This window comes from Acipenser ruthenus, chromosome 1 (genome assembly GCF_902713425.1).
Source record: "Acipenser ruthenus chromosome 1, fAciRut3.2 maternal haplotype, whole genome shotgun sequence".
NCBI classification, from domain to species: Eukaryota; Metazoa; Chordata; class Actinopteri; order Acipenseriformes; family Acipenseridae; genus Acipenser; species Acipenser ruthenus.
The window spans coordinates 9,942,112-9,957,069 of record NC_081189.1 but is presented as its reverse complement, the minus strand read 5'-3'; the positions used below and the strand labels follow the sequence as shown (position 1 = coordinate 9,957,069).

Genomic DNA, 14,958 nt, shown 5'->3' with positions numbered 1-14,958 from the left:
CTCAATGGAGCAACTGAATGATTTCAAACGGAAAAGGGGATTAGAATAAAGAAACAAACAAAAACAACAACACGGCATTAGTAGTGAAGTACTTTAGTAGAGGCCCTGCTTGAATAATGCAAAGCAGAGGGAACACAAAGCCACTTTTTCAGGAACAGAGGCTTGAAACCTGGTTCCAGGAGACCGGGTGATCTAGTTTGAGGCAACTTTGCTGTATAAAACCCCAAGTCTCCCCTGGTGTTCCTTGCAGTGGCCTGAAACCGAGTCTCCTGAAACCAAGCCATGATAAATGGATAAATTAGCAATGTATACCTTTAGAACTTGACTTTGTGGTGCGGTATATGAATGGTTATCGTGGTCTCTTTTGAAATAGGTGATTACATTGTTGCCATGTGCCTTTAACAGTTTACAAAGAAGGCTAACATCACAGAGCTGATGAAATCGTGGACCCTTCAGAAAGGCTTTCCATTGGTAACAGTCACCAGGAACGGCACGAAGATGACACTTCAGCAAGAACGCTTCTTACTGAGTGTGGACAATTCATCTAGCAGCTCCAGGTGAAACAAACTGCCTCCCTGAAACTCATAAGGGGAATCTATACCTGCAGAAAATACTTGGCAAAGTTATATCTATGTGCTTTTATTAAGCAAACAACAGCGAAGATATACTGGGTACTACCTTTGTCAATAATTAGATGACCTAGAACTTTCTTGTTGCATATATTTTGCAGTAAAAATGTAGCTGTTGGTTCATTCACAAGCTCATAAGACTGTTTGGGAGGGTCATTTTCTAGTAGCATATTTATATATTTTTTTGTATTTACTTTTGTTTTGCTGTCTGTGTGCAAACAAAGACGAAACACCATTTATTAGTTTGGCTCTGCTGCCACCCTCTGGTCAGGGGGTTTAATAACTTCTTGCCGATTTAGTACCGGTTTCAGCAGAAAGATTACCCAAGGGTAACACATGGCAAAGTTTCAGCGTCTTGTATTGAAAGATAACTCTAAATGTATAGATATACATATTGCCACATTTGTTTTCTATCTTACGCTAGTGTTTCTAGCTGATAAATCAATTCATATGGAGTTTAATAATAATAATAATAATAATAATAATCATAATAATAATCATAATAATAAATCGTAATAATAAATCATAATAATAATAAAACAGCATGTGAAAAGCCTCTGCAGTCTCTTTAAACAGATACTCTTTTTGGTTGTGATTCTTCAGCAGCTACCTGTGGCAGGTTCCCCTGACATCCATCAACAGCAGCTGCAGTAATGCCTCAAGCTGCAAGAGTGTGATCCTGCTGAAGGAGCAGTCTGGTGAGCCTGTGCTGTGTGCTGTTCAGTACAGCAGCGTGGTGATCCTGTGATGTGTGCTGTTCAGTACAGGAGCGTGGTGAGCCTGTGATGTGTGCTGTTCAGTACAGGAGCGTGGTGAGCTTGTGATGTGTGCTGTTCAGTACAGCAGCGTGGTGAGCCTGTGATGTGTGCTGTTCAGTACAGCAGCGTGGTGAGCCTGTGATGTGTGCTGTTCAGTACAGCAGCGTGGTGAACCTGTGATGTGTGCTGTTCAGTACAGCAGCGTGGTGAGCCTGTGATGTGTGCTGTTCAGTACAGCAGCGTGGTGAGCCTGTGATGTGTGCTGTTCAGTACAGCAGCGTGGTGAGCCTGTGATGTGTGCTGTTCAGTACAGCAGCGTGGTGAGCCTGTGATGTGTGCTGTTCAGTACAGGAGCGTGGTGCAGGTGTCTCTTACCCTGCTACTCCTCTGCTCCCTGCTGAACTTCGCATTTGGTTTCATTTCATGAAGTCGTGTCCCATCACTGACATGCTCTATTCTCTCCTCCACCAGCCACCATATACGTTCCTGAAGAGGTGCAGTGGGTGAAATTTAACATTGACATGGAGGGATTCTACATGGTGCATTACGGTGAAGACGGCTGGAGAGACCTGATTATATTATTAAAGAGCAATCATTCAGCTCTCAGCTACCAAGACAGAGCGAGCCTCATCAGTGACATATTTGGACTTGCCAGGTACAGAGGATGTTTGAGTTTGAATGAGTTACAAAGAACAAATAAGGATTAGGGGAGACTATTGAAGTTTTTAAAATCCTAAAAAGAGTTTACCGCAACCAATGCGTTAAGCACAGCACAGAGACCAGGAGTGGAGATTATTATTATTATTATTATTATTATTATTATAATTATTGAGACTTGCTAGTCTGTCTGATCATGTTTCTAGAGCTGTTGTTTGTAAATGTGATGCTTGTGAAATGTTAAAGTTGGGCAAGAGATAAGGAGCTGTCATGAGTCCCTCAAAGCCCTACAAGTGAGGTCAGTGCTGACCTGAACATCCCCCGCCATTCAGCCCAGTGTGTCTCTCAAGCAGACGCTGCCAATAACGGCATAGTATGTGCTGGCTTTGTGATGTGGACTACTGACCGCTGGGGCAAGGTGGACATTTGAACCAAGGCCTCCAGTAAAAAGAGGCATGAGAAGCTATGAATGCACCCCTGCACCACCTGCAATAATAGTTTAACCTGTTTCTAGTGTTTACAAGCGAGTGGAAGCAGAAGACTAGCTGAGCCAGGGCTGGATCAGGTACCCAGGGTCCTTTGCTGTACTTGATATCCAACCTGCCACCCAATACATTCAGCACTTACACTTTCAAACAGCTGCATGCATTTATGACCATGACTATGTGAGCAGTAGCAGTATTAGTACATTACAGTCTTTGAATTTTGTACGTATGACTTACTGGGCACCAGATGATTTTGAAAACAGTACCAGTATTTTTTGTATCTTTTATTATTAATGATTTCCTAGGCTGGGCAAGGTGTCTATTCAACAGGTGCTAAATCTTACCTGTTACCTTGTCAATGAGACCAGCACCCCCCCAGTGACTGAGGCACTGCTTCAGCTCAACCATATCTACAGACTTCTGGACAAGAGAGGATTACTGCAACTTACTGCAAGGATGAAGGTGAGGCTGGCTTTGAGTGGGACTGCAGAGCTTTGTGATACAAACCATTTAGATACAGTAGCCTATAGCCCTTTTAAGATACAAGGGACATATGTGTCTAAACAGATAAAAATGATGCTAGCTTTCTAAATTTTGAGATTTACTGACAGGTTGGATCCGGTCATCCAAATTTCCAGTTTCCTCCTCGTGATAGTTGAGCCGCTCTCAAATGTATTTTAAGAAGAAACCGTTTGAACAACCACTCAATTCCTTGTGTACCTTCAGGGGTTAAACCCTACAATACTTGCAATATTTTACAACTGTAATGTGTTGAACACAAATTTCTGTCTGGCTTTATCTTTGTCTGCCTGTCTGTCACTTGTATTTTGATTTACCTTTGGGATGTAAGATTGAATATTTGTATATATCTTGGTATAAAAAATGGAATGAGAGAAATGTTGTTTAGTTGGTATAAAAGTGTTAAGTGAAGAAATGCAGCATCTTCAGATTTCATTCTTGTGCTATGTTAGGGCTCACAGTTGGTTATTTCTTTCTGCTAAAAACATCATCACCAGGCTTGCATGTCATTAAGCAATTTGTGCAACCTAATTAATGAAAGACCACTAAAATAATCATATTGTAAACTCAGTAGAGTAATGGCTTGAGGTTTTCTATCCAGTGCCTAAAATCGGGGTTTTATTATTAGAAACTAGTACACGGTGCCTTTTTATTGGTGTTTTAAATTACAAATCTTTACATTGTGTCTGTCTGTCCCTCCCTCCCTTCTGGATGCTTTTTTTATATAATTGTTTTTTCCTCTAAGGCCTATATTCTGGAACTTTTTGAAAAACTAATTGCTAACCAGAGCTGGAATGAAGAAGTATCCATTACTCAACAAAAGCTCAGGTCTTCACTGCTGGGAACTGCCTGCTCTTACAACCACGAGATATGCATTGAAAAAGCCAAGAACATATTCTTGAACTGGACAAAATCTCCTGCCAACGTGAGGTAAAGGATAAGAGATATTAAACGGCTATGATGCAATACATTACCAACTACAGATATTTGCCACAGGACCCTACAAAAACAATGGACTTTATTTTAACCCATTAAGTGCAGTTGTCCTCATTTACCTGTTTTAATTTTCTCTTTAACTAAATTGTAATGATAACTTTCTCTAATTTTGCTGACTGCAATAGTTAAGTCTAAATGCAGTACACCCTCGCTGTAACAAACCTGTTGGGGTCCCAAACTGAGCTTTTTTCCAAATCAACCTGACATGAAAAGTTCATCAGGTCCTCCTTTTTTTTTTTTTTTTTTTTCTTGAATCAATTTTGCTTTGCCGTATGGTTGCTGAACAAGCCAAAAAACTAGGGGTGTGCCGGAAGGTTCATGCAAAATTCTGTCTTTTGATTTGTATAATGCCTATTTAAACAAAAGTTGTTATTAAAATCCGCTACCAAATCGTTATACATTACGTACAACGTGGCGCCGCTGCCGTGTATGGAGCAGGATATAGTTTCCAAAGCAGTGGGCTTGTACCTCTAGTGGCTGTATTGCTTCAGTATATGTACTGAATACCTAGTGTACAAGACAGTGTAAGAGAAGTGCTGTGGTGGAATATGTTTGAAACATACAGAAAAATATACGGTAACACTAATAATTTTAATTTCGAAAACTGAGCACCGTCCTCCCCTCCTCGCTCCAGCTCGTGTTATCCAGAAGCAAACCTTTAATTTATTCATTCACCATCTCAACAGCAAAGCGTTGTATAGCGTAAGCTTTATTGAAAGAAATGTCTCAAAACCCCTCTACTGTTTGGGATTTTTTTTGCCCAGACGACCAAAAAAGAAAAAAGTTTAATGCAAACTGTGCAAGCGAATCGTATCACGGAGGCATAACCAACCTCTGGGGTCACTTGACAAGCGTAAGTTAATATTATTAGTAGTAGTATTAATATTTGTAGTAGTAGTAAAATGTGACTGATAACCTGCTTGGTGGCATCCAGTGCGTACAGACCAGGATTTTGACAGTGTATGTTTATATTATCTTTTTTTGTTTTTTTTTATTTTAGGTCTAGGGGCCAGGTTCGTTATAATGAAGGCCATTATAGCGAGGGTGTACTGTATAAAATAAGAAACTGAAGCCTAAAAATTATACATTTTATTGGTGTTTTCCTACCCACAGTGATGATTAAAGCTCAATTTTCTTTGTGTTGAACTTCATAGCTGGCATGAAATTGCACCGCCCTGATTTACGGGCACATTCAAACTTAACTGTCCTCAAAATAGGACGCAGCAGTTTGTAGCCAAAATGAAAGAATGACATTTATTTCTGTAAAGAAACATCAAAATTAGAATGTATCAATGTGATTCTTTCAAAGAAAACAAGTATTTGTCTCTTAATGGATTAACAACTGAGGGGTAGATGTACTAAAATGTTGCACCTGTCGCAGTAGTCTCAAACGAGTGGGAAGTCTAGGGTGAAATGTACTAACATGTGCAATGCTGTTAGTGACTTTTTAGGGAATGCTTTTTTTTTCTTTGCAGTAGTTTCTCTTGCGGATCTACCTTAGAAAAATATGTAAATATGGGCGTTCCTGCATAAATTTGCAAAAAGGGGTGGAGGTAGTGCAACGATTATAATGAGATGTACTGAAGCTGCTTACAATTGCAACATTTACAATTGCATCAATTTGTTAAGAACTTTTGAAAGCATGTTTTAAACAGTCGCAATTGTTGCTGGCATTTCCCAGTCTGCTTTTCCCGTGCGTTGCCAGTTGTGCTCAATGCATTTTTGAATTTTTGCTCACTGAATGGTACCCAGTTTCAGTAAAAGGCAGAATAATCAGGTTAACACTTTTTTTTGGGGGGGGGGAACTGACAAATTGCTGAAACAGAAAACCAAACAGTAGGGTGTTAATTCTTAAAACTTAATTTATGAATCTTTGGAAACCCTCATGTTCGCTTTCTATTGGGCAAAGTCATTCTAAATAATACAAAATAGTCTGCACTATAAATGTTTATTACATTACTATTTACTTCCCACCTCAGCATAATTATGTGTTCCGTTTAAAATGTTTACAGTACCCTATCAAAAGTATTAACCTCAAGATAAAACTATAATTACTAACAGGGACTCTACTCTTGTGTGTTCTTCCTTTGTTTTTCTTTTGCAAGTAAGAAATCAAACACCGAAAACATATTCAACCAGCCGCTATTGCTGTTAATAAAATGCAGCCGCGGTAATAAATAAAACAAAAAACGGCAAAGTATTGTGATGACTATTTATGTTTACCGGAGCATTTACACTTTAAAAAAAAAAAACGCAGAAACACTGTGCTTCACTGATACGACAAGTTGAAAACAGCAAAGATCATGAGCAGCACAGAGCGCTCTCCAGGCACAATCGCCAGACGCCTGCTTCACCTGCATATCGGAGTGGAAATCCATGCAATCGAAATCACACATGCGTGCACGTGGAAAATGTGGACGTGATAGTCTGTTTTTTTTGTTTGTTTTTTTTCCCCCTCCCATCTGCGTTTCACTTTGAGCTGCTAGACAAAGATTAAATAAGTATACACCGTGGTATAGAGAGTATGTAATACCATTAAAAAAAGAAATTCAAAATCATTATTTTCTCTTACTTTCATTTTTATTTGTGCATTTCTAAGTCGTCCTGCGTACCCCCTATGACCCTTAAAAGCACCCCCAGGGGTACGCGTACCCCTGGTTGAAAATCCCTGCGCTACATGATTACTATTTGGATAAATTGTTTTATATTTATCTACTGCCTCAATTACACCCTGACGCTTGGTTCTTTACAGCAGTCCATGCTGCTATCCATTCCTTCAACATCCAGCATTAAACCACTAGACTGATAAATATTCCTGTGCTCTGAAGTGTCTTGCCATGTTATCTAACCTAAGCTGTGGTAATGCCTGCTTCATGAAGCTAACGTTCCTGCCCATGTCCTCTGCTTTGCAGCATACCGGCAGATCTCATGAGAACTGTATTCACAGTCGGCATCCGACACTGTGACGGCTGGGACTCTGTGCTGGAGGCCTACAGCAACTCCTCATTTGAGGCAGAGAGAGAGAAGATGTTGCAAGCATTGGCAAGCAGTGCGGATATTAGGAAGCTAATATGGTGGGTTGGACGAAAAGTAATGATGTGTAACATGCGGCTTTGAAAGAACACACACACAAGAATAACTTGAACACATTGAGGCTGAGAAAAGAAATCAATACAAAAACTTTCTTTTAATTCATTCATTGTTTTTGGTGTCATGTTGCAGCTTAGAATACAAAAACAAAGTAAGAAAGGTGTGTTGGAATCCCGAAACCTGTTCTTTATAGTTGTGCTGAACTTGAAGTAAAGGTAATGGCTTCATTTGTTGTCTGTGGGATCGGAGGACACTCTTTGGTTCTCCGAGCTGCTATGGGCATTGCTGCGTTGAGGGAATATGCAGGTAACTGGACATTCGGGATTGTGGACACGTAAAATATTTGGACACGTGAAACAAAAACAAAAATACTTTAATGGAGAATGTTTTATAAATGAATAATCGTGTTTAATAATATTTAGAATTTCAATGCACAATGCGATTGCAGTGAGATATTGAGTGTGCATTAGCACTAGTTGATTTATTTAACTAGCTTCAGTCTCTTTAGGTTTAATATTGAAGGGCAGGGGTGTACATAATTTATCAAATCAAACATTTAAGCTGCAAATCCTCAATAATTGAAGATGGGACCTGGCATAGCTTCACTGTGTAACTTACTGTATCAGTTTTTACAGGGTGTAGCCAGCAGAGGGCACATAGTGTCTGGCTCCAGTTCCATTCTCTTTTTACAAGTGTTGCTCTTACCCAGGCTGATGCAGACCAGCTTGAATGGTGAAGATGTTCGGACACAGGAGCTCCCTCTCATCCTCACTACCATCTCTAAGAACTTCGAAGGACACCTGTATGCCTGGGGCTTTGTCAAAGAAAACTGGGATAAAATTATAAAAAAGTAAGTTCTTATATACCACAAAACATTTTCCCAATTCTTTCATTTCTAATACCCTTTCTGGTAACAGAGGCATCACGCCATAAAACATAGATTTGACAAACAATAAATGGCATCTTTGGCAGTCCTAGTTTAAACGTATTTTTTATAAATGTGTTTGTGTGGGTTTATCTTACTCCTCTTAACCTGATTTTAAGGATAATTCAATTTTTGGTACCTTTTATAGCAGAGAATGATCCATATATATATATATATATATATATATATATATATAGAGAGAGAGAGAAGAATAAAAGAAAGTAAATGGATAAATAGACTGAACACGATTATGCCAGCGGGACTCAACAGAAAAGAATGAACTAATTAACTTCAATAAATATATAACATTTAAATAAATAAACAAAATTCATTCAAAAGTTGTGCATGCTGATGCGCTGGGGAGGCCAAATCTAGACTGATCCTTAGAGCCAGCATTGCATGATATAATAAAAATATAAGTTTATATAAAGTAGTATTAATTAGAATTAATACAGATTCAAAGATAGAAGTAAAAATGATGTCACAATATATAGAACACCATTACATCATGTAAGAATAAATCATGGATTTGAATGTAAACAATAACAAGTAGTTGTCATGCTGTCAAAAACCTATAAATACCTCCAATGTTTTGATTCAAACACAGGCTGCCTTGAGAAAGATATGTACAACATATCGAAACGTTGGGCAGCTGGCTCATTGAGCTAAAATATATATATATATATATATATATATATATATATATATATATATATATATATATATATATATATATATATTACATTTTATAATGCAACTTGTAGTCCAGCAGTTTGGGTGTGAACTGCATCCTGTTTCCAAAGGGATGGGGACACACTGATTCTTCCAAGTGTACTCTTAAACCTTGTGCTCCATGTATCAACAACCACACATCCGGGAATTCAATACAATCTTACTATGAACTTCTTTTAGAAGCTGTGGAATGGGGGTGTTGCTTCCTAGTTTCAAGGGTCAGATATTTTAGGGACCCCAGAGTGAGCCACCTTGTAAAGGCATGACTGTGTGCTGTGCAGGGTGAGTCATACAGTCAGGGGAGACCGTTTCGCCTCCTGGCTGTGCAAAGTTGCCGGCCTTCACTGGATATTCCTCAGGGAGCGGCTGTTCTCAATGCTCCTAGAGGACCCAACTGTCCTGAGCTCAAAGAGGGCACCTGCAGGGCTGACCTTTGTCCCCCAGAGGACGTCCACTGTGTTCAGTTCCCTTGAGCTGTTGTGGGGATCGCTGTGGTGAGGGTACATAACTGGACATTCTAAATGGTGAAGTAGGGGTGTACTGGGGTTAAATAATAGGGCATACTAAAGTGTATATTATAATAGGAACCTGGAAAGGCTGTGTACGTTGTGTTGACTGACCTTGTTCTGTTTTAGATTTAATCTCGGCTCCTTTGCAATTCACAACATTGTCATGGGAACAACATCCGAGTTTTCAACACAGGCGCATCTGTTTGAGGTAAGAAGTGACTTCCAGTCTACATGTAGAAGACCAGGAACAGGGAATTCCTACCAGCTTACACTTTGGGATTTTTTACCAGACGTATCAGATTTCTCTTAAATGTAGCAAACTTTATATGGGATAGTGTTATGTGTGATTGTTTGGGCTTGTTCATCAAACAGACTGCACAAGGAAGTAAAAGCAGAGATAACATAAACATTGTTCTGTGTTGCTTTAGTAACTTTTTTATCCCAATACAAACCCTTTGAGTTTACATTCTCTTTGTAAGGGTGACATGACCTTAACACGACTTACAAACGTACACAGCCAGAAAAAAGCAGAAACACATGAAATGTTATTCTTGGACATATTTAGATCATAATGTCCAAGGGGCCTGGAATCACACTTATTTATAGCTTTCAGATCTTTGTGGCTTGGAGCCTGGTTTCAGGAGACTAGGTTTCAGGCCACTGCATGGCACACCAGGGTAGATGAGGGGTTTGATGCAGCAAAGTTGTCTCAAACTAGGTCTCCTGCTCTCCTGAAACCAGGTTTCAATGCTTGGTAGCTTATGTTAAGTACATCTCAGATTTTTTTTAATAAAGTTCTGGTACTTAAAAAGATAACTGCATTTGACAAATTGCACTGAGAAAAATGGTACGTTACATTTGAGTTGAAATGTAAAAGCAAAACAAGCTTTTTGAAATTGATTGCAAAGAATAAATTGACTCTAAATCCAAGCTGAAAATCATCCCCTTAATCATTAGCGATTCTTCCTAATATTAATCTTTTATAAGTCTTACACAGGACTTGAGGTGAGGAGGATTTAAAGAGGCTCTGCCCCCGAAGCACAGTAATGAACTTATTGTTCATGACATGCGCACGCACTAGAACCCTTGCGTCCGTGTTTCTTGTGTTTGATTTGGGTTGAGAAGTGAGCTTGGCAGCTCTGCGGTAGATACTGATTGGACACACCACTCCCTGCTAATGCTCACCTTCCCTTGCAGGTAAAGAACTTCTTTGGGTCTCTCAAGGACAAGGGTTCTCAGCTAAGAAGCGTCCAGGAAGCAGTGGAGACGATACAACTCAATATCCAGTGGATGGACAGGAACGTGGAGGCTCTGAGTCACTCTCTCTGAGCTGAGAGCAGTGCTGTGCAGGACACAGGAACGTCCTGCTCTGCTTGGGTTACAGACCAGGAGAGGCCAGTCACCATGGCAACAGCAGCCTTTGCACTTGTAGGAGTTCTAGCTAGCTCAGGGCCACTCTGATCCCTTTTATTTATATAGAGATTTTTTGTTTTGTTTTGTTTTTGGTTAGAACTTTCTTTTCATTGTTAATGTGGGTATGTTAAGCTACAGACCAAAAAAAAATAAAATAAAAAAAAATATAGTGTAAATATGGAGGGAGGTATTTGTTATATAAAGATAGTGTCATCAAAATAGCATTTTTTTTTGTTACAGATTTATGACAAAGCACGAGGATGGCGGAAAATGTTTACTGTATGTGTGTTATTGTGTGGTGTGTACTTATTACTACACCTGTAATGTATATACGCACTGCGGTACAGATAATGGATTGCAGGACTGAATCAGTGTACAGGCTAATCTAGAAAAACAGTGAGGGGACTTGTCTGTGATGGATCTTCTCTCCCTCAATCAAATTTAAAAAGTGTAAAACTGCCTGTTCTCTGTAGCTGCTTTTTTGTATGTAGGCTTCTAAAAAAAACAGCCCATGCTTTATTAATTTCCAGCAGCAGTCTCCAGAATGACAAGAGCTTCCCTGGATGGATGTGTTCTTCATAGAGTCCTGGGCATTTGTTTTTCATGTGCTTAAAACAACGGGATTCTGAATTAGAACTTCTTAGTGCGTCCTCACCTCAATCTCGGAAAGATTGCTTGGGCTCATCCTCAGTTAACCCCTCTGTACTTTTGATGGGGTCATAACCTTGACGTTGGTCCTAACTGAATGTACACTATGCGGTGGCTTTATAGAACAGCTGAGGGAAAGTTGTTTTGTTTTTTTTCTTTTTCTTTTAAAACCAAAGAATTTGAAGACAGATGAAATTGCACCACAGGCTCGACTGCTGGCTCACACAAGTCTTTATTTAAGTACACACTGGTGTAAAGATGTATAACCTTTATGGCACTCATGTTTTTTTTAGATAATAAAGAACACAAGGTTTATTCATATCATTTGACCTTAAGTAAGGATTAGCATGCAATAACTACTCAATTCTAAATATTTCAGATCTGAAAGAACTACTTTCAGTTTCTTTTAATGTTCCTTGTTTTAATTCAGTATGTCAGTTCTGTAGGTATATTTTAACTAGATTGGTTTTATTTAATGGGTTTTGCTCCAAGAGTGGCACAAATCATGTTAAATTGATTGAAGATTTACTGTGAGTTAGCTATGAACCACTTCTCTAAAGTAAATGAGGGGAAACCTCAGTAGTAGCTTTTATGAATGAACAACACAAGCACGTTTTTATTGCATGGGGGTGGGGGGTGTCAAACCTTTGCGGCGGTCCCATTATAATTTCGATCACATTTCTGAAGCTAAATTCCTTTTTCAGGGAGTTTTAAAACGTTTTTTTTTGTTTTACATTCAAACTAGGTACTCGCAGGGTATACTCTACGATAGAGTAAAACATTGTTTTCGTAATAATGTTCAGACCTTTAGCATTTTAGAAAGGTATAAGACTGTATAATGTAGGTGGATATTTGCACAGGTACAAGCCCTACAGTCAAGCTATGTCAGGCGGACCTGGAAAGGGGTGAGTTTTCAGAGTCCGCAAAAGGTTAAGGTAGGCCCCGAAATCCATTCAAATGCCTTGAAGGCTTGCCAAGCCTCGGTGGAGTTTTTAAAATGGAGTCTACAGTAGATTGACATTGAGAGAATGGAAATGCATTGACAATGGATATGCAAGCTCATGAAGCACTGCTGCTTTTGCGGTACATTTGTTTCTGTTATGTTGTTGTTGTCCTGCTGCACTGCCAGGGTTTCAGGGAGGTTTTTTTTTTTTTTTTTAATGTTTGGATGTTTTCAATTGGACATGTTGGTTATCTTAATTGTGTGTCTATATATATATATATATATATATATATATATATATATATATATATATATATATATATAATAAATAGCACTGTTTCAGAGCTTGAGAAGGTGTCAGAGGGGTCCATATAAGACTGTTGTCCAATCTTTCTTCTTTCTGTAGATTTGAGGATTGTATTTTGACATGGAATGACAAGCAGGACTGTTTTTTTTGTTTGTCGTTTTTTTTCTGGTTTGCTAACATAATGGTCCAGATTATTAAGTGTTTTTGTTTTGTATTATTGTTTTCTTAATGCATCCCTTGCTTATTCATACATCCATTTTGTATAGCTTCAAGTCATCACAACCTGCATGTTGTAAATCTTTGTGTTGAAGTGGTCAGTAGTTCCTGAGTGCGCCGCAGTTAGGTATGACTTATCAGACAAGACTATTTAACCTGACTGGTCTCCTCAAATCTTATCTGGATCCCCAGAGATACCTATTGTACATAATTACTGTAGTTGCAAAGCTTTATTCTTGCTGGAAGTGATGTTGGCACCCATGCATTCAGTGACTTTGTTGTTGCACTGCTTGGTCACTGTTTCTGAGGCAGCTTTTATTGATATTATGACCACATGGCAGCGCCCCGTTTGCTAGTATTTAAAGAGGAAAGTCATTTATTTTAAAGGTTTTTTTTAACTTTTTTATGCTGTTTTTCAGGTATGTTGAGCGATTGTGCTATTCCAATATTGAGTTCTGTCTTTTTTTTCACTCTATCTATCTGTATCTCTGCGAGCTTGTCTGGAATGTTGTGACTACCTTAGACTTCCTCGTTCCATTGAGGTCCTGCAGGCTGTCAGTGCACCCTCACCTCTCATGTCTGAGAGGACATCAGATTTGAAAGGTCACACCTGGTTTGAATGGAATGAGGAGGTCTATTCAGTGCTGGGAAGCTCTCCAGACAAGGTCAAAGAGAGTTTAAATCCAGGTAAAGACTGATTTAGATACAGACTCTGTATTGGAAAGTCAGAACCCAGAAACACTCTGAATGGATGAGAAGTGGGATGAATAACTATGATGACAGCATGATACTGTACTTTCTCTTTAATAGGCATAGCCAGTGATTGATATCCTAAAGTGTTTAAAAAAAATAAAAAAATAAAATAAAAAAGATTTATAAGTAGTGCTGGAAAAACACCCGGGGGCCTTTATTGTTTTTCATGTTAGCTTTCTTTTCTTTTTCATTTGTGCCCCTCCGCCTTGAAAGGAATTAAGTGGCTTCAATAAACATGTTATTTTAATTCTAACACTGGAAGGAAAGAAAACCTTAATGTGGTACAATACTGTCTTCACAGACAGGCCTGTAATACTTCGTGCCATCACCATTAATCTCTCAGGTTGTAAATAGAATCTTATTGTGTGGTGCGACTACAGAAGAGATTGCAAAGAGAGCACAGTTACAGAGGGGAGAGGGGCAACGCTGTTCACAGTACAGGGGCAGTGGAAAGACATTTGCTAGTGCAGCTACCAGGTCATATGGAATCTCAGTAAAGCGTTGTATACAATTTGCAGTTTTGTTTACTTTCTCAAAAAAAGCTGCAAAACTCTGCACACTGGAGTGGAAATCTGTGATGCATCAGGCCTGTAGTGTTTCAGAGGAGGACATTGACCATTATTGCTAAATTAACACTCCATAAGCCAATGTGTCATACAGCCATCACAAATCCACACTTCTGTCATGGAGGGTAAGCACAAGTGTTAAGACTCCTGGTTCCTTTTGTGTGCGTGGCAGTTTTGTTTCTTTTAAACTTGAACGGTGAATGTAAACTGTGAAGGTTATTTAAAACGCCTTTAACAAAAGCAGTTTATAAAAGTAAAATCAAAGTAATAATAATCTATATATAATTATACATAAAATATGTATTTTCTTTTATCTCTTCTTTTTTAAGGCTATTTGTAGGCTTGCAGCTCTTGAATTTGCCTTGTACTGTACTCTTAAGTTCCAGGAAAAGCCTATATATATATATATTTCTTTTTTATTTCAAACTAATCGTGTTTTGAGCACTGATATTGAGGCATGTAAAAACATAGTGTGGCTTTTTGTGATATGGAATAAATATTTACCTAAAAATGTGTGTGTGTAGTTTTTGCTTAACGGAACACGAGAGAATATTACCGGTGAAAAACTCAACCATTGGTGAGTATATTCTGAAGCTAATTTATCTTGTATGGCCCCTAAAGGTAGGCATGGAACTGAAGTTCCATGTGTGTATAAACCCTCCCACGCAATGCTTATGTTACCTAGACCTAGCAAGAATCTGGTAACCTCATTTACAATTGCAAATGCCATGAACAGGCTTTGATAGCTTCCAATGATACAGCACAGCACCTGGCTCTTGGTTTAATAGATGGTACAATATCTGAAAATAAGT

General features: G+C 38.8%; 1 protein-coding gene across 2 annotated transcripts in view; it reads left to right on the top strand.

Moving 5' to 3' along the window:
* LOC117403961 (leucyl-cystinyl aminopeptidase) overlaps positions 1 to 14,657 on the top strand; it is a 35,433-nt gene extending 20,776 nt beyond the window's left edge. The window contains exons 10-19 of one of the 2 annotated variants that reach the window (XM_058996125.1): positions 406 to 557; positions 1,236 to 1,327; positions 1,859 to 2,042; positions 2,835 to 2,991; positions 3,794 to 3,978; positions 6,957 to 7,118; positions 7,844 to 7,984; positions 9,427 to 9,508; positions 10,498 to 12,502; positions 12,659 to 14,657. In XM_058996125.1, coding sequence (XP_058852108.1) covers positions 406 to 557; positions 1,236 to 1,327; positions 1,859 to 2,042; positions 2,835 to 2,991; positions 3,794 to 3,978; positions 6,957 to 7,118; positions 7,844 to 7,984; positions 9,427 to 9,508; positions 10,498 to 10,629 — 1,287 coding nt within the window. In that variant the 3' untranslated portion in view covers positions 10,630 to 12,502; positions 12,659 to 14,657. Of the gene's footprint in view, positions 1 to 405; positions 558 to 1,232; positions 1,328 to 1,858; positions 2,043 to 2,834; positions 2,992 to 3,793; positions 3,979 to 6,956; positions 7,119 to 7,843; positions 7,985 to 9,426; positions 9,509 to 10,497; positions 12,503 to 12,658 lie in introns of both variants that reach the window. The other variant, XM_058996078.1, reaches the window with a different exon arrangement.
* Positions 14,658 to 14,958: the final 301 nt, after the last annotated feature.